At 42.6% G+C, this 25,109-nt stretch overlaps 2 protein-coding genes across 4 annotated transcripts; one reads left to right on the top strand and one right to left on the bottom strand.

Annotated features, from left to right (window-relative positions):
- Positions 1 to 87: 87 nt before the first annotated feature.
- IKBKB (inhibitor of nuclear factor kappa B kinase subunit beta) lies at positions 88 to 10,405 on the bottom strand. The gene is made up of 21 exons (XM_063175359.1): positions 10,284 to 10,405; positions 10,117 to 10,211; positions 9,368 to 9,485; positions 8,572 to 8,641; positions 8,100 to 8,188; positions 7,598 to 7,687; positions 7,139 to 7,263; positions 6,343 to 6,450; positions 5,930 to 6,059; positions 5,287 to 5,481; positions 4,950 to 5,064; positions 4,517 to 4,640; positions 4,117 to 4,268; positions 3,942 to 4,003; positions 3,377 to 3,486; positions 3,066 to 3,115; positions 2,619 to 2,718; positions 2,291 to 2,438; positions 1,967 to 2,094; positions 1,168 to 1,258; positions 88 to 668 (listed from the first exon to the last, which is right to left on the bottom strand). Exons 1-21 carry the CDS (start codon positions 10,386 to 10,388, stop codon positions 600 to 602), a joined length of 2,274 nt encoding a protein of 757 aa, XP_063031429.1. The 5' UTR covers positions 10,389 to 10,405; the 3' UTR covers positions 88 to 599.
- A 262-nt stretch (positions 10,406 to 10,667) lies between these two features.
- On the top strand, positions 10,668 to 24,787 carry PLAT (plasminogen activator, tissue type). 3 transcript variants are annotated; one of them, XR_010030422.1, is made up of 15 exons: positions 10,668 to 10,786; positions 15,066 to 15,167; positions 15,551 to 15,590; positions 16,028 to 16,159; positions 16,459 to 16,572; positions 16,938 to 17,112; positions 17,627 to 17,718; positions 17,974 to 18,148; positions 18,429 to 18,514; positions 18,967 to 19,162; positions 19,635 to 19,771; positions 19,860 to 20,000; positions 21,481 to 21,629; positions 22,830 to 23,158; positions 23,375 to 24,787. XR_010030422.1 is itself a non-coding variant. In XM_063175403.1 (14 exons), the coding sequence occupies exons 2-14, from the start codon at positions 15,087 to 15,089 to the stop codon at positions 22,986 to 22,988; spliced, it is 1,677 nt and encodes a 558-aa protein (XP_063031473.1). In that variant the 5' UTR covers positions 10,668 to 10,786; positions 15,066 to 15,086; the 3' UTR covers positions 22,989 to 24,742. The 3 variants fall into 3 exon arrangements, 2 of the variants coding, with proteins under 2 accessions (XP_063031473.1, XP_063031474.1); XM_063175403.1 differs by having other exon boundaries at positions 22,830 to 24,742; XM_063175404.1 differs by lacking the exon at positions 16,028 to 16,159 and having other exon boundaries at positions 22,830 to 24,742.
- The last annotated feature ends 322 nt before the right edge of the window (positions 24,788 to 25,109 follow it).

Below are 25,109 nucleotides of genomic sequence, written 5' to 3'. Positions count from 1 at the left end.
TCCCTGTACACTGAAGATTTCCTTCTCCTTTGGTTTCTAGGATAACATTTTTAGCCCTCTCATGTTTTAGAGACCCGCACAGTGAAAGAGCTTTTTCCATTAAATTGTTATTGAGCGCACCAAAAAGAGCAAACCAAAAGTTTACATGTTTGAGATCATTTCGTTCCCATACAGGAAACAAGTATTAGGTAAGTACAACCATTACACTTAAAGAAAAAAAAGTGCAAATCAGCAAAGTTAAGAAATTCAGTTCACAGTTCATTAGGAAGGTGACATCTACCAGTGACTGGGTATCCATGTCCATTAGAAACCCTAAAATGCAGCAAAACAGCCACAGGTGATGCCTAAGGGAAGATTTATCAGGACAGAGTATCTGCTGTCTTAAGGCACAATTAAGAACATTTTCCAAGCAGTTAAGAACAGGCATTCCCTACTGGATCTTTGTGAAAAAGTGTCTCAGAAGTGGATACTAAAAGCTAGGCCGTGTCTCACAGAAGCACTTGGTGACAGGAGAAGAAGGCAGGTGGTGTTCCCTTCTCAGAGGCAGCAGCTTTTCACAGTTGGCTTCCCAGAGCAGCTTCAGAGCAGCCAAAGTGATTTCACATCTCTGTCTGTCCTGGGCTGTTTGTTTCTTCCACCTGAAGCTGCAGCCAGCTCCAGTCTAGAGCCTGAAGAATAAATGAAATTCAACACTAGCTTACACTTAAACTTTCTCTAGAATAAAGGTGAAGCATGTTAAAAACAAGTTGGTCAATATAATTTCATGATGAGCTGTCAAGGAAACTTAACTTACTTGCACTCTAGTATTTTACAATCTTTTTAATATTTAATATTAATATCACTAAATGAAGCATCCCTGCCCACCACTGTACTGCCACCCATTGATCTTAAATTTGGGTGCAGTTTTGCAGTATTTTAGTACAGCTGCCAAGTGCTTTGCCCCATCCTTTACTGTTCAGCACAAATTCCCAATTTTGGAAAGCAGAATATGTCAGACAACAGATTATGAGGAACAGGAGCTTCCTATCTGTGCTGCTGCTGCTCTCCCCTTGTCCAGGAATAAATTGCAGATCTCAATTTGCTCTATCAGTGGTGGCAAAGTTTCAGAAGCAGAACTTTGAAACCATGCACTTCCCCAATCCATTTAGAGAAGAATGAATACATTACCAAGAAACTCTGCTCTTGATCCTTCATTGTGTCATGCATCACATTTTCTAGTTGGCTACAAAGTTTCCGGGATTCCAGCAGCAGCTCCTCACTGAAAGGGACAATTATTGCATTATTAATTTCTATGACAGCTTAAAGAGATGCTGCCTCTATCAGCAAGAAATATTTCTGGCAGATACAGAACACTGAAGTCAGTCAAGTCTGTAATTCATAATGCAACTTGAAAAGTTGGTGGCAGCCCCTGAGTTACTACACAGGGGAAAGGAAATGTATTCCAGGATGGGATTGGGTTCTTATTATGTGGAACCACTGTTGCTAGAGAAAAAGCTGAGAAGCCTGGAAACTTAAGGATGGAGTAACATGCAAATAAACAAACCAAGGTCTCATTCCAAGTGGTGACCCAGTTCATTTGAGGAAGCCAAAACCACCCAAGCTTGGCCACAGGATTCTCCTCAATGGTACAGCTCAGCTGCTGTGACCTCACATGACAATGCTTCAACAGTTCTTGCTATCAGCACACTTCCAGGTGAGCCCAACCATCTCAGATTAAAGGCAGAAGACCAAAAACCACCATTTTTAGTGAAGCAGGGGGAAGTGAACTATACATGATTCCCCATTTTTTGGAAGGCAGATCTGCAAGCTCCAGGATGTGTGAACTACTGAAGTAAACCAAGACTGCTGCCAACACAAGCTGAACACAAAGTGTAAAATATGAGAAACCCTGTGTGCCACCAAGCAGGAATCCCAGCTTTGTGGTGCTGTTAGAACTCCAGAGTGAAGAATCCAGGCTTTGCCTCACCTTTTCCTCACAGAGTCTGATAAATTGTATGTTCCAGAGGGGACCTGCAGCAGCAGCTGACCCGAGCTGCCAAGCCTTGAGGTGTTCATGCTCTCTGGACTGCCAGTGACAGGACCACGGACTTTACTCTGCAGAAAGCACAGAATATCCAACTGCAATTATTTCCACTTGTTTTCAGCAGCCAGGAATATGAGACAAGCTGGAATTGGCTTTAATACAAACTGAAAATAAAGAACTATATGACATAATCAATTTACTATTATTTCAGTAACCTATGGTACAAATCCCATTCTTGGGTTAAAGTGGAGTTTTTCTTTTACTTACACAAGCAATTTTCAGCAAGTTCCACAGTTCTTTCTGTCGTTTCTCCTGAAGCCTCACAACTGTTTCTTCATCTTCACTCATCAGAGTCATCACTTTCTCCACTCTGGGGAACAACTCCAATGCCTTCTGTTTGCAAACTACAGTTTTACTATTAAAAAAGTAAAAATTAATCAGATCACGTGGACCACTGCAGTAGAACATTCCTGAAGTTATTTATTTCCTGCAATACTGCAAGATCTCATTAGCCGTATGCATTGAGATTTAAACCTTCTCTTGCTGGAAGAGAAAATGCCTTCTCTCAAGTGTGAATAAAATCTACAAAGCTCACCTGAGCTGAGCATAAATGACTCGAACTTTCTTTTCAAAGGTCTGGATTGCCTGCAGGAGCAGTCGGACAATTTCCTGGCTGTCACCACTTGTCCTCTGATCTGCAATGAGAGTCAGTGTCACACAGAAAGGCAGGTTTAGAGGACAGTGAGAAGATCCTTAGTGCCTTGTTCCCACTACTGCTTCAATCCTGAAGCATCCCGAGTTCAGGATATGCAGGTTTGAGTGGGATGATTGCACTGAGTTTTGGCCACCTTCTTCAGAATTTAAAGAATTTGAAAAGGAGAGTTGGGAATGTATCAAAGGAGCAGCCATGTCTTTTATCCTTCCCACACAGAAGCAGATGCTTGTGGCCACAGCCTGCTCTGAGAAGAGCTCCAGAGGAGTTGTGAGAACAGCTTATAAAGCCACACAAAGCAAGCTGAGCTTGAGCTGAAGTGTCTTTTACCTCTTGGCTTCTCTCTCAGTCTTCGGTACAGCTCTCTGGCTTGTTCTTCTCTAGAAGGAAAAAGCAAGAAAAAGAAAGAATTTCCAAAGAAACAAAATTAGAGCAAACAGTTTGAAAACTCCAAACTTTTCTATACCTGTCTACCACTTCAGACCAGTGACAGATGAGTCAAAAGCCAATCTTTAGTGTAAAGTCCTCCCCATAATTTGGGTGGAAATAACAGCCCTTTCATTGTCCTGTAGTCTGTAAGCTCGGCTAGAAACTGAAGCTAACTGAAGACTGCACCTGCAGCTCAAGGCAGTTCAACTCACAAATCCTCCAGTGTTCCTCCTTGTTTACGACCCAGTGGGCTCCTCTGCAGGTCCACAATGTCTGTCTGCAGGGCCATCATCCTCTTCACCAACTCGTCCACATCATCCTCCTGAAAGCAGGGCAGAACATCAGCAACAGAAGTCTCATACTTGAAGACACTACCATTCATATTTTTTCTTTCTCATTCATATTTCTAAACACTGATTTCTTGCTGTTAAGACACAAACAGCAGCCTTGGCCAAAGACAAATGAAGAATATGAGTCACTTCAATTTAAGGAAATTAGGTTGGTGCTCTTGGATAAAACAATTTCCAAGATATTTTTGGGTTTTCCCAATATCTCCCTTTTTCCCCTAAGCCTTAAAACAGAGTAAGCTTCATGTAGTACTAGAAATGGACAAAAATGGTGCCATGCAAACCAAGGCAATGTGAAATCTGGAATCAGTCCAAACACAAGGAGTTTCTATTTAAGGCAGGGACAATGAGGAAAAAGGGGGAGGAGGGGAGAGATAATAAAATCAAGGCTCTTTTTCTTTATGATAAGCAGTTAGATTTAGAAACATACCCGCCCACAAAGTTCCACAGCTTGCTCCATCTCCTTCCAGGCAAACAGCAGCTTCTCAGAAGCTACAGGAACCAAAGAACAGTGAGTGGCTTCCTCAGGTTCACACAGAAAGGGGGAGGTGTTTTTGGGAGGATAAGAGGCATGAAAAGACCCGTTTGCCAGATGCTATACTCACTAATTCCAAATTCAATCTGCTCTTTGTACTTTTCCAGATCGATCTGGATGCTTGTTTTAAAGAAGTCCAGCTTTGCTTTCAGCTGCTGAGAAAGGGAGGCCATTGAGTTCTTCATCTTTGAGAGGGTGCTGTTGTAACGTAACAGATTCATCCTGCATGGACAACAAGGTCCCGTTAGCCCCCAAAAATAAAAATCCACCAGGCCAACACTTATATCCAAAGTAGACACTTGAGACAGCAGTGAGCACAAATGCCACAGGGCTAACTCTCAGCTTTTCATTAATTGCTTACAGCTCCAATCATGGGCTCCCCCATTCCAACAGGGTCCCATTTCTGCCCTCCCTCTCTCCAGAGCACAGAGATAAGCACAGCAAAGCCAGAGATAAGTGTTTTATCATACATGGCTGCTCGCTGGCCCTGCTGCAGGCGGTTGCAGTCCTCCTTCAGCATCCGGATCGTGTGCCAGATCTGACCCCACACCTTCCGCAGCTGGAAAAAGTGCAGATTCTTCTTGGGATCCTGGACTGGAAACAGACGAGTGGGGAAAAGGGAAATGTACATATCAACATGAAGCTGGAAAGTTGTGTTACCACAAAACAGACCAAAATATTGCTCCTTTGAGGGGCCTGCAAAGCCTAGAGCTGGACAACCCCTGTGCAGCTCCCCTAGTATATCAAAATCAAACACTTCCTTTTTTTAGTTTTTCTGATAAATGCAATGAATGACAGTCCATTTTACTGCTTCTTGATGCAAAAGCTCCCTCTGCTTTTTTTTTACACGACACCACTCTCAACACAGACCCCCCTGGACACTCGTGGCAGAGAAGTCCTTACGGATGCAGTCGACACTTTCGGGATGAGGACGCAGGGCCACCTGAGCCTCGTAGGAAACTTTCTTGGTATCAAAGAGGAAGAGGAGGTCTGTGTCTGCAGCTGCAGTGTCATTCACCTGCAGAAGGCAAAAGACCCAAATAGGTTTTCTCAGAAAAGCAAGCTGTAACCATAAACAGAACAGTCCTCAGCTAAATGCAGAACACCAAAGCAACAGGGTGCCTGTGCTACAATGGCTGTGAGGTTCCCACAGCAAAAGCATGCCAAGACCCATGATCCCAAAGTGAGAGCAGTGTCTTCTGATTCACTAAAAAGCAAAAAAGGGAATATCCAGACTCACCTTGCCATCAGCTGTATGTTTAGTGACCAACTTCTGAGAAAACAATGCAAGTCCTGCTTCCTGCAGCAGCTCCTGGTCTTGTTCTGGAATTCCTGTATCTGACTGAATCCTGGCCTTCACACTCTGCAGAGTCTCCTCCTCTGTCACAGGGTAGGTGTGCACAGTTCCCGTGACCATGTTCAAAACATGAAGCAGCTGCAAGAAAAGTAGCAGGGCATGAGAAAGGCTGAAGATGCATTGCCCATGATAGAGCAGAAATGGAGGCACTGAGACAATGACCACCAAAAAACTGTTCAAAGCACTTGGCAGACTCAAGAAGTCACTCTGCAGTTAATTCCTAACATTATGGCAAAGTTCTTGTCCTCCACCAAGCGAGAGGAGACGTGGCAACTAAATGCCTTCAGCTGTAGAATCCTCTACCAGAATATGGAACTAAAAATGCACAGAAACTTTCACTACTCCTAACAAGCTCAGAGAGTGTTTGACCTCGAAGAAGGAAGAGGAAAGCACCTGTCACTAACTGTCAGAAGACAGTCCTATGAGTTTCTTCCTCCTAAGTCTATGATTCAAGCCTCTCCTCTCACAGACTACATCAAACTACTCTCTGGAAAACTTTTCAGGGTAATCTGGACCTATTGCTTACCTTCAAATTCAAAATGTCATCCAAAGCTTTGAAACACCCGTTGGGTCCATAGGTAGGGTCTGTCCCTCTCTGGCGTGGGTGCCACATTAACATGAGCTGCAGCCACTTCTCCAGCCTCTCAGACAAAACACTGAGCAATCAAAACCAAAAGGAGGTCAGAAGAGGTAAAAGTGCATTTGCAGTAATTAAATGGTCTGTTCTGTGTGGGAGGACTAACAAAACTCCCCCTCACCTCTCCCTATCACAAATGCAGTGTTTAGAAAGCAGAAACCAAGACTGACAAGTGACAATGGCACTGCCTGCGTCATGCACTCAATTTATTCACATATTAACATAGCAAGGCACATAATATAAACTTGGTCCTTTTGCAGAAGGATCAGTTTAATCTCAGCCCAGCAATTTCTAGGACTCACCTGTTCAGATTGTTTGGGCAGGGCAGACTGCTAGAAAACTTGACTTCTCCAGACAAGTCCTCTGAAACAACAATATCCAGCTCACTCTTCTGGCGCACTTTTGTATGCCTAGTGTAAGCAAGCACAGTGGTGAAATAACTGCCTGCCTTTCCCATCCTGTAAATTATCAGGCTCTTAAAACTACTCTTGACAGATATAATACAGATATATATATAAATATATATATAAATATATAATGTAATATATTGTAATATAATGTAATATATTGTAATGTAATGTAATGTAATGTAATGTATTACATTCTATATATTACATTCTATATATTACATTCTATATATTACATTCTATATATTATATCTATTACATTCTATATATTACATTCTATATATTACATTCTATATATTATATATATTATATTCTATATATAATATTATATATAATACTATACATAATACAATACATAATACTATACATTACTTATATTACATTATATTACGTTACATTATATTACATTATATTACATTACATTACATTACATTATATTATATTATATTCTCTTGACAGATATAATACAGATGCCACTTTGGTTTCTGTTATCTGCCCTGCAGGAGTCAGCCCTTATCCCATTCAGGAACGCTGAATTTGCTCAGGTGGGTTAAACTCCTGTGAAGGAATCAGTTTCCACAAGGGCAAGGAACACAGGCGTGTTATCCACAGAACCAAGGGACCACAATTCCATTTCCTGTAAATATCAAAGTCACGTCATGCCCATTTTCACCCAGCCAGGGTTACTCACCATTGCACTGGCTGCCAGTTGGGCAGGAATGGTCGGAAGCCTGTGATGCACTCGAAGGCAAGTGTGCCAAAGCTCCAGTAATCCACTGTCACTGTGTACTTCTGCTGCTCCAGCAGCTCTGGAGCCTGATATGCACACATGAGACAAAGCTCTCAGCTTCCTCTATCCCTTAACATGTCATTAACATTTGTACAAATGATTGAAGACATTACTGAATGTCTTTACATTAATCTTTACACTGCCTCTCACACGCTTAGAGTGTGCAGCATTCCTGGCACTCCTGCTTATTTCTAACAGAAGCAACAGAAACCCCAGTGTCAGCAAAAAAAGCAGTCACCTGTGCTAGTTTCAGCACCCCAAACACACCCCATACTACACAAATACTTAATCCCAGCCCAAAGCTTGGTAATTGTTAATTTTACCCCACCAGAAACTCTTCTAGCTGAATTCCTTTCTTACCAGGTACTGCAGAGTCCCAACAAAGGATGTGCACAGGCTGCCCTGATCCAGCTCCTTGGCATAGCCAAGGTCAATGATTTTGTGTATTAACTGAAACACACAACAGAGAACAACAGTGCTAGAACCAAGCCTTGTTAAAAGCACACCATACAGCAGAAAGAAAAGTTGAGCTCTTCAAAGCTACACCAGAAAGGTGCCAGTGAAGAGATAGAAGTAAAAACGGGAGGCTACTGTGGATTCCTAAAACCACAATGAATTTGAAGGTGTTGTAGCACACTTAGCAGTTCTGCATCTAGCTCCTTCCAATCTTTGATCAGTACAGTCTGGCTCTTTCCTTAACAGCTGAAAGTCAAAATTTCAGGTGTTAACAGATGTCTAACACAATGTCTCATCCCAGCTGCACACAGAATCCTGTTCCTCTGACACAGGTGTTATCCTGTAACTGCATGAAGCACGTGCATGTTCTCTGTCTGTGCAGGCAGACACAACTGCTCCTGCTTACCCTTTGCTCCCCTTGCTGCAGCACAATGTTCTCTGGTTTCAGGTCTCTGTGGATGATCCTGTTCTCATGAAGGTATCTGAGAGCAGAAGCTGAGACACAGAAAAAGCCAATTTTAAGAGCATAAACAACAGCACCTAGGCAAGAGCTCAGTAAGGATTCAGTTCTATCTATAATAAGCATGGCTTTCACATCAAACCTTGCACAACCAAACAGTGTAAGGTGTAAAGTTAGCCTCACAGAGCTCTGGACACAACTGAGTTCTCTCTCTGGGTGTTCCCTCACATCCCTCCTTTAAACTGCAGTAGCACTGGCTAGCTTCCATCAGGCAAGGACCTCCCCAGACTGCCAACACTTTTGATGTTCAACATCATAAAAGGTCAGTCTAAAATGGAGTCACTGAGGTCAGTGCTGGATATTTGGAGAGTGGATTCAGGACTAAAAGGGGACAACTGAGGGTACTGCCACCACTTACCAATGTCAGATAACAAGATAAGAATAGCCTCTTCCCGCAAGCCACAGCAATTCTCCAGCTGGTTCAGGTACTGCAAGTAAGCAACACAGAATGCAGTCTTTCCCTCCTCTATCCTTGCATCAGGGATGCAAGAAATTTCAGCAATTAAATCCTCCAGAAGCACAAAATTCTATGGATTGTGACCTGTAGTAGCAGCAATCACAGCTTTGTAATTAAACCAGCCTTGGTTTAATTGGGAACATAAAGGAGCAGGTGAAAGAAGTCACTGTCATCCCATTCTCATCCTTCTCTCTGTTCCATCCCCTCTTTGCCATTTCCCCTGTGCCTGCCAGTACCAATTCCAATCTCAGGCCTGAGGTCTGTGTTTCAGCTATGGGCAGATTATAGCAAAGGCCAGAAAAGCCTCAGGATTAAAACTATCATGTGTTATTTCTTCCTATGACAGACAGGAGTTAATCACTTTCAGGAAGGGTACAGCCTACAGCTGCACCTACCCTACAATGGTTTTGGCCATACTCACATACTGTTGCACATCCCTTAGCACTTGCCCTCATTCTTTATGTGCAAACTCCTCACAGTGTCACTTGCATCCAAAAAAAATAAAAAGAGTTTCACAAAGCATTTAAGTCTTCAAAAGCTGAACACAATATCAAGGACCAAGCCACCAACACCTGTTGATGCCACGACTAGAATTAAGAAGCATCAGGATGTGAAAGCAAAGGGAAAAATTATAAGGAAAACCTAGGATAAGATTAGAAGCTGATGCATTCCTTGGGTACCTCCCCAGGGTCCTCACCTTGCGGAGGTCTCCACCCTGGCAGTACTCCATGGCCAACAGTGGCAAATCATTTGGTGCCAGCTTCTGCATCCCCTCAGGGACATCGCGGGCAGCCACCACGTTGGGATGGTTCAGTCTGCAGAACAAAAATTAAAAATTAGGCAAGCTCACGTGATCTTCTGAAACTGCTACGCAGGTTCACACGCTCCTGCTCATCACCTAAAGTCCTACATGGTCACAAATCCTTTTAGAAACTAAATTAGTGAATTCTAAAGGTTTGCATCTTCTATGGATCTAGACTCGTTCCAACTCTTGGCATTTCACGTGCAAGCTAGTGTGTTTCTTCAACACACATGCATTAGCAACAAGCCTTGCAAAGGAATGCAAGGCAGTCTGTTGCCCCGTCCAGACCCAAACTGCAGTCACACCACTACACCCGAAAATGAAATAAAAAGAAAAAACCCCCCAAGGGACTGCCCCAGCACAGAGTTAAGTCAGGCCAGGCAGCAGCGTCGTTGCAGCGCTGAGGGCAGGACAGACGAGCCGAGGACGGCGGCGTGACACCCAAGAGCCTCCCGCAGCACAAGGTGAATTTCCTCACGCGTCAATTTCCCCGCACTCGCGGAGCGGGCACCGCCCGGAAGGGAATCCCCGGCGGCCCAAAGCCTCTCCCAGCCTCTCCCTCAGCTCCAGGGCCGCCCCCGCCGCGGCACCGAGCGGCGACCCCTCCGCCCGGCCCGGCCCCCGAGCGCCGCCGCCCGCCTCACCTCTTCATGATCTGTATCTCCAGCGCCCAGCGGTCGCGGTTGCGCGGGCTCAGCTCCTGCCGGCACTGCTTGATGGCCACCTGCTCGCCGGTTTCCTGCGGACACAGCAAGAGTTGGGCTGAGCCCGGCTCCCGAGCAGGGGCGCCGCGGGCCGGGCCGCCGCTTACCTTGTTGTGCCAGCGGATGACATTGCCGAAGCCGCCGGTGCCGAGGCGCTCCCGCATCTCCCAGGGCCCGCAGGTCAGCGCCTGCAGCGCGGGCGGGCGGCTCATGGCGGGCCCGGCTCCGCTGTGCGCTCCGCGGGCCCGGCGCTTCCGGCTCCGGAGCGAGCGCCGCCCTCGAAGGGAACGCTCGGAGCCGCCCCGATCGCCGCCCTCAAAGGGGACGCGCGGGGCCGCCACTCGGCTCGCTGGGAGCCGCCCCGGGGAGTCGCGATCGCCGCCCTCAAAGGGGACGAGCGGGGCCGGCGTTCGGCCCGCTCGGGGCCGCCCTGGGGGAATCGCGATCGCCGCCCTCAAAGGGGACACCCCGGGCCGGCCCGGGGGAGTCGCGATCGCCGCCCTCAGAGGGGACGAGCGGGGCCGCCGCTTGGTCCGCTCGGAGCCGCGCCGGTCACCGCGGCACCGCCTCGAGTCGGGGGCTCGGGATGAGAGGACAGCTCGTGGGCTGTGTAAGTAAAATTGCAGAGTTGGCAATTTCCTTCCCGCAGCATCTCTAAAGTTTGTCAATCCGGAACGCAGCGTTTGGTTTCCCAGCCCGAGGAAAAGCGCTGTTCTGGGCATTTCATCGGTTTGGATGCTTCTTCCTCCTCGGCTGGCTGGCGTGAGGAGCTTTAATCCCGCCGCAAAGAATACAAGAATACGGGGGTGGAAAGTGCGCTCCGAGATCTGCCACAACTCCGATCGCCTGCGCTGCACCTGCCAAAGCCACCGAGCACAGAGGGTGACATTGACCTGCTGAGGATGTCACGATGTCACACTTCATCACTGCCATTGAACAGTCCGGCTGAAATTATCCCGAGGATCAACTTAGAGAAAAGCCAGTAGATGGTGCTTGAGAGAGCAGGCACTTTCCTAAAATATGTTAAGCCCTACACATGGCATCACACTCTGTAGACAATTATAGTGGTCCTTAAGCTATGAGAAGCCAGGAAATAAATTCTGCAAGCTTCCCCCATGGCCGTCAGTTTGTTAGCATCTTTAATCTAGAAGTCAAATGGCTATTATCTTTAGAAATAAAATAAATTAGCCCCTGCTCGCTCAGCGGTGTTCAATCTCAACAACTGGAAGTCCAGAAACAGTCAAATGCAGCTACACTTAAATCAGATTTATGGCAGTAATGTTATCACCAGCACTGTGACTCTTGGAGAAATAAATTTTATAATTCTGACATAGATCTCCATGCAGAGAAGGGTTAAACACACAGAGTACCCTGTATTTCATCTTTACCATTATAAAAATAACCAGTGCTGCGCTTTCCAAATGAGGACTCCACGCAGCTGCTTCTGAAAATGGAAGTTCCTCACACTGAATTCTGTCAGGAGCTTGACTGCTAGCAGGTAGGATTCATTCATCACTGCAACAATTGCAGCACTGGCTGCCTCCATAACAGTGCCCTAAGATCAGCTCTAAAACCGATCATCACATTTCCCTGCCACACTCTGATAGCTGAATTCCTCGTGACCACATTCCCATGAATAAATCTTCATTTTCTACGATGAGCAATATCAGTAAACATTTAACTCTGGCCCTGAACATGCTGTTCCTTATTTCTAAGAAGTTTTGCTTATTTAACTTGAAATCTCCTGTGATTGTTTCTTCTCCCATGACTGTTCAGGGCATGCTTTGCTCCTCAAGCAGGGCAGGGCCTCTCTGCCAAATATCTTAATTAGGATTAAGTCTACATACTGCAGCCTTCTAATTATATTGAAATATATATATTTCTATATCTATTATTATATTTATATATAATATAAATTATAATTATAATATATAATATATGAGATATAATAATAATTATAATGTTTATATTATATATATAATTTATATAATAATATTATATACAATACAAATATATTGTTTATATTTATATTTATATCATTTAGTATTATATATAATATTACATATAATATAAATATAAACTTTATATTATATATAATTTATATAAATTATATATAATATATATATAATATATATATAATATATATAATGTATAAATATAAATTTTATATTATATATAAAATATAAATTATATATTATATATAATATAATTATAATATATAATTTATATATAATAGAAATTCTAATATTTTAAATATATAAATTCTTATATAAATAATTATATAGAAATAATCCAGCTGTGCTTTCACTCACATTCCTAGAAGCATCATGGCACAGGACAGTTCATCCTAAGGGATACGTACATTGAACAACAAGGTGTTCAATAGGGGAAAAAAATTGTTTTGAAACCTGAATCTGCTTTCTGACCGGAAAAGAGAAAAAATAAAACAAGCAAAATGTGAAATGCAGCAGCACGGCAGCGAGCAGCTTTCCAGGCTCCCTCCTCGATGATCCATCCCCTGCCTGGACCATCCCCTGGATGCTCGGGAAGGGGTGGGATGCATTCAGCACGCTCCACCCCTTCCAGCGGAGCTGCGAGAGAAATCAGAGCAGAGACGCGCAGGAAAAACAAAGCCAGGCTGGAAAGAAAATCTGGAAAATTTCTGGAAAGAAAATCAAGAGAATACAGAAGAGAAAAAGCAAAAAAAAAAAAAAAAAACAAGGTAGGCACTACTCTGCACCTGTTTCAGAAAGGGCATTTCCTGTTTTCCACATCAATTAAATACTATTGATATTTAATAAATCCCAATTTAATAAGTGAAGCACCGTGATATTTAACTAATTGAGCTGTTGCCTTCCTGCTTTTGAAGAGATTCATAGTGCAGATAAAGCTGCTAACTTTCAGTAGTGTCAAGACAGCTGCAGCGTTCCAGGCAAAGGGCTGACAGCCTCAGGCTCTGAGCACTTCAGCAAGGAGCAGTTTTTGCACGAAGGACATTGGCAGAGGAACTTAGGAGTTATGGACAGTTTAATAACTTGATGATAAGGGAAGGAGACACAGTGAACTAGCTGCAAAAGGAGAATTTATCTAGTATTTATCTCATTTCCCAGGAGGAGATGAGACTGTGCCTTTCACTCCAGGGTACAAAGCATGATCGTGGAGGGACACAGAGGAGGAGGAGGAGGAGGGGGAGAGTCATCTTTGATTCTCCTTAAATGTGGCCAAAAACCACAGGAAATACTGGGAATGATTCCAGAAACAAAGACTTCAAAATATTCATTTCCTCCAATGCCTTCAAAGACTACAGCATCTTACTTTTGTTTTCTTTTGGATTTTTAGCTCTTTTCCCCAAAAACAAAGTCTGTTGTAGAGACTACAGCATTTTGCAGTATAAACACTTGCTGTGTACAGCTAGAACTTGCCTGTACAGATGAATATATGAGATAGACTTGATTAAGCCATGGCAAAGAAAATATAAAAAGGACATTTTTAAGTTTAAAAAAATGTTTCTTGCTACCCCCTGAAAAATGATCTGCAGTTTCCTGCTGGTTTCAGGTAGCTGGGACTTCTTCCAAGATATCAGTTAGGCTGGCTGTCCTCCCACCAAAAAAAAAAAAAAAAAAGAAACAAAAAAAAACCCCCCAAAAAAAACCAAAATAAAAAAAAACCAAGGTGTTGCCTTGTTTTTGGGGCATTTTAGCAGGCAGCTCAGAAATAAGTTCTTAACAGGCAGGAATTCTAACAATGCAGCTCAACTGTGATCTAAGTCGTTTCACTGAACAAATCCTTCCTTGAAAGCTTCTTAGCTACCAGAATCTTGCTTCTTACAGTTGTAAGAACCTCAAGCCTTCTCCACAGGTACAAGCAAAGATCACCAGTGATACCAACAAACATTGGCACTGCAGAACACGAGCCTGGGAGCTGTAAAAATGAGCCACAGCTGCAGGAGCGAGGACAGTGCAGGGTTAGGGCAGAAACCAAGGGATTGGAGCAGTTCAGATCATTCACTTTGGCTTTGGGAGTGCTGCTGATTTAGTTCAGAATCAACTGAAATTATTTTTTGGAAATCAATTAATCGAAAATCGCTTGCACCACTTTTCAAAAGGTTTGCTGTACAATGCAAAATGTTTCCTAAGAGGTGAAAAATAGCTTGAAAGTATATAAAAAGTGTATTGTGAAATCTATGGACCAACACAAATCACTGACAGATGCTCCAAATTATAAGGATTTTATCATCAAGATGTGACCCAAAGATAAAGTATGGAGTAATAGGGTTCTCAGAAGTTGTTCTTGGGAATCTTTTCAGTCTGACTTGCAACTTAAATCCCCTCTTTTTGCAGCCTGATGATGAGAAATCACATCCTGTTGTACTCCTGGTTCTGCTTCAGAAACTGGAATGTTTGTGCCTTTTGCTTTGAGCAGATTTTAAAACAGACAAACAACAAAAAGAAATAAACAACAAAACTACTAAAAAACCACAGAGTCTTTCTCCATATTAGCTGGAATCCCAATTTATGACTCATCTATCATACTTCAATTTCACCAGCTGTTATCCAGCTGCCCTCTCTGGTTTTATATAAACAGAGTCTGAGCTCATGATTCTGGAAGTAGTAATTTTCTCAAATAATTGGGTCAGCTTTCTGCATATAATATAGATGATAAAGAGGTAATATTGTGGGCAACAGTGCTGGAATTTTATTTCAAATATTTGGAACTAGGGCAATCCTGGACACTGGAAATGAAATTGTAGCTTCTTGCCTGTATCTTGTGCCTGCTGCTCTATCACACTCCCAGCTCTTGATTTGTAGAGGTATTATATTTTAAAAGGAAGAGAGAAAACACACACTGTAAAACTCCTTTGTTCAACATCTTATTTTTTGTCTCTACAGATAATTTGAGATTTGGAGCTGATGTGGAAAACACTCAGAATGGAAGGGAAACTCCCATGTCTCCTTCTGCTGGTGGGGGCAATCATGACTGCCCAGTGCCAGGTAAGAAGCATCAAATCATTCTCTTGCCATCTTCCTGTATTTTAGCAGGAAAATAAAATACATTCCTTGCCATTGACTCCAGCTGTCTACATCAGGCAGGAGAATCTGCTTAGCTCACTAGAAATCAGAGGAATAAATGTTACATCTGAGTGACAATCAATCACTTGGTAATTCACGGCAAATAAATAATTTACAATTCTTAGGAACCCATCCTGAGGTACTAGAGGCACTTTTTGCTGGATTTCTAACAAGAGGGCAGACAGTCCCTCAGAGCGTCCCTGATTTACATGCCCTCAAGAAAAGGACTGGCTTTTTGGAGGGACTTGTTCTCTCATGTTTTTAAGAGAGCAGTTACTCACAGAATTCACCTTCTCTGCTTGCAGGGCTTACGCACGCGTTTCAAACGAGGAGCCAGATCCAGAGGTAAGCCAGGCTAACTAAAAAGGAGCCAGACCCAGAGGTAAGCCAGGCTAACTAAAACCATGTTAGCTGGAGCACTGTGAACGTGGGAGGGGAAAGCAAAGGATGCTGAAGGAACAGAGCCTGAAAGCTTTTCGTCATGGTTATGCGGATGAGAGATTCAAAAAGCAAAATGCCAGATCATTAATGTCATCCACAACAAAGCTTTCCCTTCCTTCTGCTCTTCCTGAAATAAAAAGAGGCCAGCCAAGAGTGGAATAGCACATCTGGCACACATCAGAGAGAGAGATGGGACAGCTGTGGTGGGAGAAGGAAAAAGGGCAACCCACTAGACAGATGCATCACAGGTTCTTTTCCCCTGGAAACAGAAGGGAATCCTTTTGCTCAGCCAGGTCTTTTCCCTGTATCTCTAAAAGAGGATCTCCTTTCTCTGATTACAGCCATTTGCACAGATAATTCATCTGCAGAAATTTACCCACACGGGGGGATCTGGCTGAGGCTTTCAGGGAGCAGAATAGAATACTGTAGGTGCGACAGTGGTCGGAGTTGGTGCCACACTGTGCCTGCCACAGGTATGTATGACAAAGGAAAAGGAAATGGTGAGAGGTTGTCCATCTAATCATCCTCAAAATGAACAGTCAGGGCCACAGTTACTGCACAGAAAATTTGTCTGGGTATAGAAGAGGATAGAAATGAAAACAAAAACAAAGAAAGGCTGTAAGAACATAAACAAAAATATTAAAACATGGCAATAACAGGTGGGTAGGGAAAAACAGAACAGGCTAAAGGAGACTGACAGGAAATTGAAAGGTGTGTATACATTGCTTCTGTGAAATCTAACAGCATTTCCTGGTTTTTGCTTATTCCACAGTCTGCACTAGAAATAAATGCTACAATGGGGGCCAGTGTTCACAGGCATATTATTCCCCACAGCTCTTCATCTGCCAGTGCCACCCAGGTTTCTCAGGGAAGCAGTGTGAAATAGGTGAGTGTACCACATCAGCTGCTGGGAGCAATGCTGGTGATGTTAGCTGTGCAGTGCACAAGGATGAGGTACCCAGAAGCTCCTGCTGCAGGCTAACTCTAATGAGTTGTATATTTTTTTTATTCTAAAGCTAATACTACAAAGAACTTTAAAGGAAACTTGGGTTGTTTTAGGTATCTCTTAATAAAACTGTGAATTTTGCAACTGAAGACCTTCATGTCCACTCACAGTCTGCCTGACAGAGAATTTTCACTGACTTACTAGACAAGATGTTTGAGAGCCAAGTTTAAACAGAACAGAGACTAGGGAAGCTGTCTGGGAAAGAATTTAGATTCTATCCTTACATTTTGCTCCCTTTTGTTCAGATACTGAAGTTAAATGCTACAAAGACACTGGAGTAACATACAGGGGTACCTGGAGCACGACAGAGAGTGGAGCTGAATGTTTAAATTGGAATAGTGATGGCCTGGTGAACAGGAGGTACAGTGGCCACAGAGAGGATGCTGCTGAGCTGGGACTGGGCAATCACAACTATTGCAGGTGAGAGGCTGATGGAAGCTCAGAGCCACAGGAATCAGCCTTCAAAGATTGAAGGAGCTAAAGAATGGCTGATTGCTGCACTCAGATTCCAAGCAGGGAACACTCTGCACAGGCACAAACACTGTGCAGCCCCTGAGCAGTAATTGCAACATCTGCAGACTTATCTGAACTTCAGATCTTCCTAGGCTGGATGTTTATGGCATCTCTCAGCCCACAGTCTTTCTTTTGCCTCTTCCCAGCCCTCCCTAAACTCCATTTGTAATTCAGCTTCCTACTGCTTCAAATCTGTAAAAACAGTGTTTCCTGTACATGACCTAAGCTGCACAAACATGCTGTCCACTCCTGCTACCTGCCATCTCATCTTCACCTCAACTCCACAGTTTTAATTATAAAACTTCTGATGGTTCAGTCCACATCTTCACTGCAGAGCAGGGCTCAGTTAGCAAAGTGGATGGACTGCATGACACTATTGGCAATAGCTTTATAACGATGCATAATATTGGGCCTCTTTCAGAAACCCAGATGAGGATTCCAGACCTTGGTGCTACATCTACAAAGGGGGAAGGTACACCTGGGAGCACTGCAGTGTGCCCTCCTGTTCAAAAGGTACATGGACAGGGAATGGGCTTTGGAATTTCCATTATTCACTGCATATTTAAAGGGCTCTCTGTGAACTTGGGCTATTTCTGTAGCCTAAAAAGTTGAGATTCTCATGTTATATCATATTTAGGCTTTTAGTATTTATGACACTGAAAGGGTGAGATATATAGAGGTAATATATAAATACTTGGATAGAAATCACACCTAGGAACGACTGACAGGTTCACATCAATCTGGTAATGTGCAGTTATTTTATTGAAGTTAGGAACACCAACTGCAGCTCTGGAAGAGGCACAGATTACCGTGGCAGCCACAGTGTCACCAGCTCTGGAGCCACCTGCTTGAAGTGGAATTCTCTAATCCTCATCAACAAGGTGTACACTGCTTGGAGAAGAGATGCTTACCAGCTGGGCCTTGGTAGTCACAATTTCTGCAGGTATGTATTATTATAGAATAAAAAAAAAAAAAACCCACCAAACTGCCTTGCAGTAAAGCACACAAAATACAATACTGGTGACAATGAAACTCACTCCCAATTGTAATTTTATTCCACCTGACCTATTTATGCTTCTCTAAGGTCAGACTCTGCAAGTGCAAATTTAATGTGCCCTTAGGACCCTGTGTATCTCTAAAAAGAATAAACTTGGGTCACAGTCTGACACCTTTAGGTCTCTGAGATCTGATAATAAAAATAGTTCTTCTCTCTTACGCTGCAGGAATCCCGATAATGACAGCAAGCCCTGGTGCCATGTCCTGAAAGGGAATCAGCTCACCTGGGAGTACTGCAACGTGCCTAACTGCTGTAAGGATACCAGCACTCCTCATTCTTCTCTTCCTTTGAAGCTTTACTGTCCTGCATGTCATCTGTATTTAAATAAGATCTAGAAAAAAAAAAAAAAAAAGCTGTATTAAAGTCCAGCATCTTCCAGTGAACAAAGAGCTGGAGTTAAACAAACAAACAAGAAAAGCTTTTTGGAGCAGAAAGAGATTCTGTGGCTCCACTCTCACACAAATGCCTTTTGGCCTGCCAGAAGGGAAGATTGCAGAAATGGAGAACAGGAAAGGCAGGGTTTCCTTACTGTATTTTTCAAATCAGAATACAAGTTTCCTGGGAAACAGGGATGACTCAAATACTAAATAGCTCATGGCAGGCTGCCTCAGCATGGACTAGGAGGCTCTTAACCCTAACTCAAAGCAAGAGCGCCTGAACAAAAATGGGTCTAATTTTGGATATTTTGGGCTTGTCTTCCACAGCCACCTGCGGCTCGCGGCAGCGCAGGGCGCGGCAGTTCAGGATCAAAGGAGGTTCCAGCACTGACATTGCAGCTCACCCATGGCAAGCTGCCATCTTCGTGAGGTACCCCCGGGTGGCTGGAGAGCACTTCCTCTGTGGGGGAATCCTGATCAGCTCCTGCTGGGTTCTCTCAGCTGCTCACTGTTTTGAGGAAGGGTAAGTCGAGGAGTCAGTGTTGTCTTTGGGGGGGAAAAAGTCTGGAAAATAGAAGCATCCAGAAGGGTACAAGACTTGGAGGAAAACCCTCTTTATCCCATTAAGTCTGCTCTAAAGATTATAGTTAATTCTAGAGAGACACTTAACTGGGCAAACTAGCAGGATGGCATCAAGGTACCACAGGAGAGTATAAGATACCTTAAGAACAAAGTTGTCAATGCACAATGCAGAATCATCTGAAACTTGAGAACAGCAAGAGGCTGGCAGAGGAGCTTTGCCCTGATGGCTGTAAGCACACAGAACAAAAATAAAGGTAAATAGGTCACTTGGAAGTCAAACTGCATGGGTAACAAAGTAGTAATAGAGCTAAAATAAAAATAAATGTTAAAAAATTAAAAGGAAAAAAAGCAGACTTTTCAATAGGGAAGGGTCCACTGTAGTAAACAGAGGATAGAGACTCTCTTTGCTTCAGTTTTAGGACAAATCAGCTGAAGATTGTGCTGGGCAGGACTTCTCGAGCAACTCCTGAGGAAAGTGAACAGAAATTTCAAGTGAAGAAATACATTGTGCATCAGAGATTTGACCCAGAAACTTTCAACAATGACATTGGTAAGAACTTCTCTGACTTTGGGACTGGAAGGTGGTGGTTGCCTCAGGTTTGTGATTAACGGAGTGGGGATGTTTTTCCCTTGTTCAGCTCTGTTGCAGTTGAGCTCAGATGCAGAAGAGTGTGCTGTGGAAACAGGCACTGTGGGCACAGCCTGCCTGCCCACCCCAGAGCTGCAGCTGCCTGACTGGACTGAGTGTGAGATCTCTGGTTATGGCAAAAGTGAAGAATGTGAGTAGAACATGCATGTGTACGTGGCCAGAGCTTCAGTCCTGTGCCCTCAGAGAGTTCAAGCCTTTAGCAGCACTGAATGTGTTATGTAACTTATTGGCTTATATGAGCACTGCAAAATGTGTAATGTATCATATTGGCTTATATGAGCACTACAAAATGTGTAATGTATCATATTGGCTTATATGAGCACTACAAAATGTGTAATGTATCATATTGGCTTATATGAGCACTACAAAATGTATGCAGGAGTTACTCAAAATCAAGTTTTGCTGTAAGTTATTCATCTCAGCTCTGTCAGTTGTAGTGTCTTCCTTGATACTCTCTGGAGTACAAAACTAAAAAAAAATATGGCACAATGAAAAAGGTAGGAGAGACATAAGATTGGCCATCAGGACCACCACATCTGCTGTACTCAGTGCATTTAGACACTGTAATTTAGACAAAAATCCAGTTCAGTTCAAGCCTTGACATAGTTGCAGATTGATGCCTTATTCTAAGAGAGGTTGGCTATGCAGAGATTAGCAAAAAAATAACAATCCCAGCTATACATTAAAAGGCTGGTTAAATTGTTTTGAAAGTGAGCTATAACAAAGAGAAATAAAAGCTGTCTGAAAGTATACACAGGCAGACCTGTGTTTAAAGCAAACAAAAAAAACCTCCAGCCCTTATTTTACTTTCTTCCTTTTCCATCTTTAAGTTCTCTAACTTGTAAACTTAGTAAGACAAAAACTGTGAAGCATTTATCATACAAAACCTAATCACAGTTTGGATCCAAAGGGGTTTTGGAACAGACCTAAAAACATAGCATGTAAGTGGGGCATAAAGTATTTTTAAATGCTTTTAAAGCTTGTCCTCAGCATTTTTTACAGGGAGTACAGAAAAAACTCTGGGAGGGAAAAGATGCTGGAACTGTAATTCAAAACTTGACTGAATAACAACAATCCTGCCAACTTTCAGTTTTGTGCAATTGTAGCTCTACAGGAGAATAAAACCAATATCCAAAACTGACCACCCAAATCTCTTCCATTCCAACAGAAGTGTACCAATTACTCAATATTGTGTATGACAAAGCATTTCACTTTTTTTAGTGCAAGTTTAATGTTAAAAAGTTAGGATCCTATTTCATACAGTTATTTTCATAGATATTTCCCATGACTTCACTCTGATTGATGTAACCATGAAAAGATGATTTATCCACCCAAGAAACCCAGCAGTCTTTTAATTTGGAGCCTGCAGAAACCTCTACAGCTTGCTGAAGAAACAGTATTGTTTCTCAGCTAGGTTTAAACTGTTCTGATTTTCAAAGTGGAACACCTAAGATACAAAAAGACCCTTTGGAAGGAAATTTTAGTTTAGCCACAGAGCTACTTCTGTTCACTCTGCCCTAAACTATGAAATGGAATTGCCACTTTTAAAAAACGTACATATGCATATAGACAGACATAGATACATATTTATTTTGTCATTTTTCTTGCAGTTTCTCCATTCTACTCAGAGCACCTGAAGGAAGGCCGTGTCAGGTTGTTCCCAGCCAGTCGCTGCACAGCACAGCACCTGGACAACAGGACAGTGACAGAGAACATGATATGTGCAGGAGACACCAGGAACCTTGATGATGCCTGCAAGGTAAACCCAATTCTGTTCCTCTTTTCTTTTCTTTTTTCTTTTCTTTTCTTTTTTCTTTGAGCTAACCAAACAAAAAACAGTTTAAAGAAGTTGTGCATTGCCTACATGGCAGTTCTAGTAGATTTTTGATGAACAGAACTGCTGGGTTCTCTTTCATTTCTCTTCCTCTCATGGAGGAGAAGGCAGGGAACACTTAAGCAATCAAACCAGAACAACACAAACTGAAAATCCCAAATACAGGAAATACCACAAAACTGAACAGGAAAACCTAGCCCAGCATTTCCTACTATTTTCTGTTGTGTGAACATGCAAAACACTCAGCAGGAGGTTCTGTACAAGGAAGGGGGTGCCCCTCTACTGAAAAGTAGAGAAAATAAAGGCTGGAAGATGCTAAAAAGCAATGACATGGTGAAAAAGGAAGGTGTGCATTCAATCCAAATCCTTTCTGTTTAAACAGCTATTTAATTATTTTGCTTTACTGGTACACATAGCAGTATTAAACCCCTTTGATCTTCATAGCTTGAATAACAGCCTCCCTCTCTTTTTATCTTTTGAACATTTTATCTACATTTCACAAATGAGCTCCATATAAAGTTAAGACACTTCAGTGTTACATTTTTCTGTGTCTCTCCCCATAAGAGGAGCACTGAGGGACTCTGGAACATAGAAGTGACTTAGGTAAAAGTACTGGTACTAAGTGTGGTGGTCTTTGAGGGGGTCCCAGCATGAGGGAAGAGATGAGAATCTTGACTCCATGTTTCAGAAGGCTGATTTATTATTTTATTATATATATATATTATATTAAAAGAAAATTATATACTGAAATTATACTAAAAGAATAGAAGATTTCATCAGAAGGCTTGAAAGGAATAGAATGATAATAAAATCTTGTGACTGACCAGAGAGTCTGAGACAGCTGGGCTGTGATAGGCCATTAATAAAAACAACCACATGAGACCAATCACAGATGCACCTGTTGCATTCCACAGCAGCAGATAATCATTATTTACATTTTGTTTCTGAGGAGAAAAGATCCTAGCAAAAAGATTTTTCATAAAATTTATCCGTGACAACGAAGAGCTCTTGATTTGTGAGCATTCTACATAGGGTGTTTCTGTAAACACCCCTAAAGCCAGTGAGGGTGGGAAAAGCAATGCAAAAATAAACAAAGGTTGTTACTGACCTGCTGCTTCTCTGCAGGGCGACTCTGGAGGGCCCCTGGTGTGTCTGAAGGACGAGCGGATGTACCTGATTGGAATCATCAGCTGGGGAATCGGCTGTGGCCGCAAGGACATTCCCGGTGTTTACACAAAAGTGATTCGTTATCTTGGCTGGATTCAGGACACCATGCAACTCTGAGAAAGGAAAATGAACCTTTCCAATCCTGTGGCCGTGCCCTCAAAACTTCCTACTTTAGGTGTGCTAACAGGGCTTCCTGTTTGTCCAATACTTACAACTCCTAGTACAATAGGAAGACAAACTGCAGTGTGTAGGAAGGGCATGTTCTCATAATAATCTCCCTATTACAGGTTATTAGAAGCTAATCATCCTTTTCCCCATCACCAAACTTTCACCTTGCATCAAATCACAGAAGTACAATAAAAAATTAATTCTGGCCCATGCCCTCAGAACTTCCTTCTGGGTGCTTTAAGTGTGCTAACAGGGCTTCCTGTTTGTCCAGATATTTACAACTCCTAGTACAATAGGAAGACAAACTGCAGTGTGTAATACTCTCCCCATTACAGGTTATTAGAAGCTAATCATCCTTTTCCCCAACATCACCAAACTTTCACCTTGCACCAAATCACAGAAGTACAATAAGAAATTAATTCTGGCCCTGAGTGAATAAACCAAGAGAGATCATGCATCTCTTTAGCAACTTTATTGTTGTAGGAATGGGTGTGAACTGAAGGGGACATTTAATTTCCTGAAAAACTTCATCTCTCTCCTTACTTGGCTGTACAATTGGAAGCCATTGAGCTCTGTCCTTATCCCATTTGACTTTGCCAATTTAAGCTGGTTTCAAAAGAAGCTGGTTCCCAATATAAAGAACAAAAAGCTGTAGGCATGGGCTGCTTATTTCCAGATTAATATACTACTTACTTCTTCAGTTTGGAACCAATTAATTGAGTTTGAGCTTAAACTCTCTGAGCAAATTCAGGTTGGCTTAATTATTAGGACATTTTATTCTTTCACTTGGTTTTGTTCCTGGTAACAGAATAGGTAAAAATTTTAATACAGGCTTGATCTGCCACAGAATCAATGCATATTTTTTGACTATTGAATTTCTATGCATTATCATGTGATATGAAGCAAAAGCTCTCCCTTCTGTGCAGCAGAAACAAAGGACAAGTGTATTGGAAGCTGTTTTAAGTGCCTGCCAGATTTACATCCACAAGGCCAAATCAGATACCACAAGGCTGCCTTTGTCCTTTAACAGAAAACAGCACAGGTACAACCAAGTCACCATGAACCAGAATCAGTAATCAGCATTATTTCTTTGTAATAATGCAAGGAAATAATGCTGATTACTGCAGCTGCCACATGATGCTGAGTGCCATCTATGCACATCTAAGAGTGAAGCCTCTCTGAGAGCTTTTGTCTCGTTGTTTTGTAAAGAAAAAAAAAGTGTATCTACCATTTTACAAAAGGAAAACATTGTATTGAGGGTACAAAACGAATTTAGTTTTATCATCAATCAGTAGCTCAGAAATCCCTGAGATGATTTCCATCTTTACATCAGCTTTCCCACTTCTTACAGAGTTTTCCTCCCTACTTGTCCTCTTCCAGCACGCAGCAGCACCATCTCGAGACAGGATCTAAGAATAACTATTGCCATCTGCCTGCTGCTGCCATCTGACTGTGCAGCTGGCATTGTCATACCCAAGTTGTTTCAGAACCTTAGTTGACATCAGCATCTTTTGTAAATGAGCTGCACCTCATGCTTCCCCCCCAGAACTCCTTCATATGTCCAATTTATGTCACTGAATTTCTCCATTTCCCCTTCCTGCCCTGCTTCATCTCCCACAGGAACTTGCAGCCATCTCAGGCTGGTGTGTCATAAGAACCCGATGCCCTAATGTATATAAAAAACCTTTCAATATCTTGAGTAACATGAATCACTTCAGCAGTAAATAAATGATCCTTTAAAAATCAAAGCTACAAAGCCAAAGGACAATATCAATACTTTAGGAGCAGGAAGGTGATGAGGTATTTAATTGTCTTCATAATCAAAGCATTGCCCTTAGCATGCTACCCAACACAGTAAACAAAAATGGTTCAGCTGCATTCCTAAAGACATTTTCACTTGAGGTTCTAGGAAATGCTCAGCACTCCTTTTGGGAAACACAAAAATTACCAAGAAAGCAATTAGTTTCAATTTTTCAGACAGCAACTTAGTGCCAGGTTTACAATGCCAACTGCATAAAGACATTTATCTCCCTAAGGCACCCACTTCACACAATCAAATTGCCATAATTT

The sequence above is a fragment of the Melospiza melodia genome, chromosome 23 (genome assembly GCF_035770615.1).
Source record: "Melospiza melodia melodia isolate bMelMel2 chromosome 23, bMelMel2.pri, whole genome shotgun sequence".
Lineage (NCBI taxonomy): Eukaryota > Metazoa > Chordata > Aves > Passeriformes > Passerellidae > Melospiza > Melospiza melodia.
The sequence above is the reverse complement of the archived record's forward strand: the minus strand, read 5'-3'. Positions and strand labels throughout refer to the sequence as shown.

What these genes read in the sequence shown, in the direction of transcription:
- IKBKB (XM_063175359.1), bottom strand. Translation starts at nt 10,388, where the DNA reads ATGAGCCGCCCGCCCGCGCTGCAGGCGCTGACCTGCGGGCCCTGGGAG. An exon ending in TATCTTGTTATCTGACATTG is followed by an intron (nt 8,189 to 8,571) that starts GTAAGTGGTGGC and finishes TCTGTGTCTCAG; the next exon opens with CTTCTGCTCTCAGATACCTT. An exon ending in AACATACAGCTGATGGCAAG is followed by an intron (nt 5,065 to 5,286) that starts GTGAGTCTGGAT and finishes TGCCTTCTGCAG; the next exon opens with GTGAATGACACTGCAGCTGC.
- PLAT (XM_063175403.1), top strand. Translation starts at nt 15,087, where the DNA reads ATGTGGAAAACACTCAGAATGGAAGGGAAACTCCCATGTCTCCTTCTG. An exon ending in CTGCAACGTGCCTAACTGCT is followed by an intron (nt 18,515 to 18,966) that starts GTAAGGATACCA and finishes TGTCTTCCACAG; the next exon opens with CCACCTGCGGCTCGCGGCAG. An exon ending in GCTCACTGTTTTGAGGAAGG is followed by an intron (nt 19,163 to 19,634) that starts GTAAGTCGAGGA and finishes TCTTTGCTTCAG; the next exon opens with TTTTAGGACAAATCAGCTGA.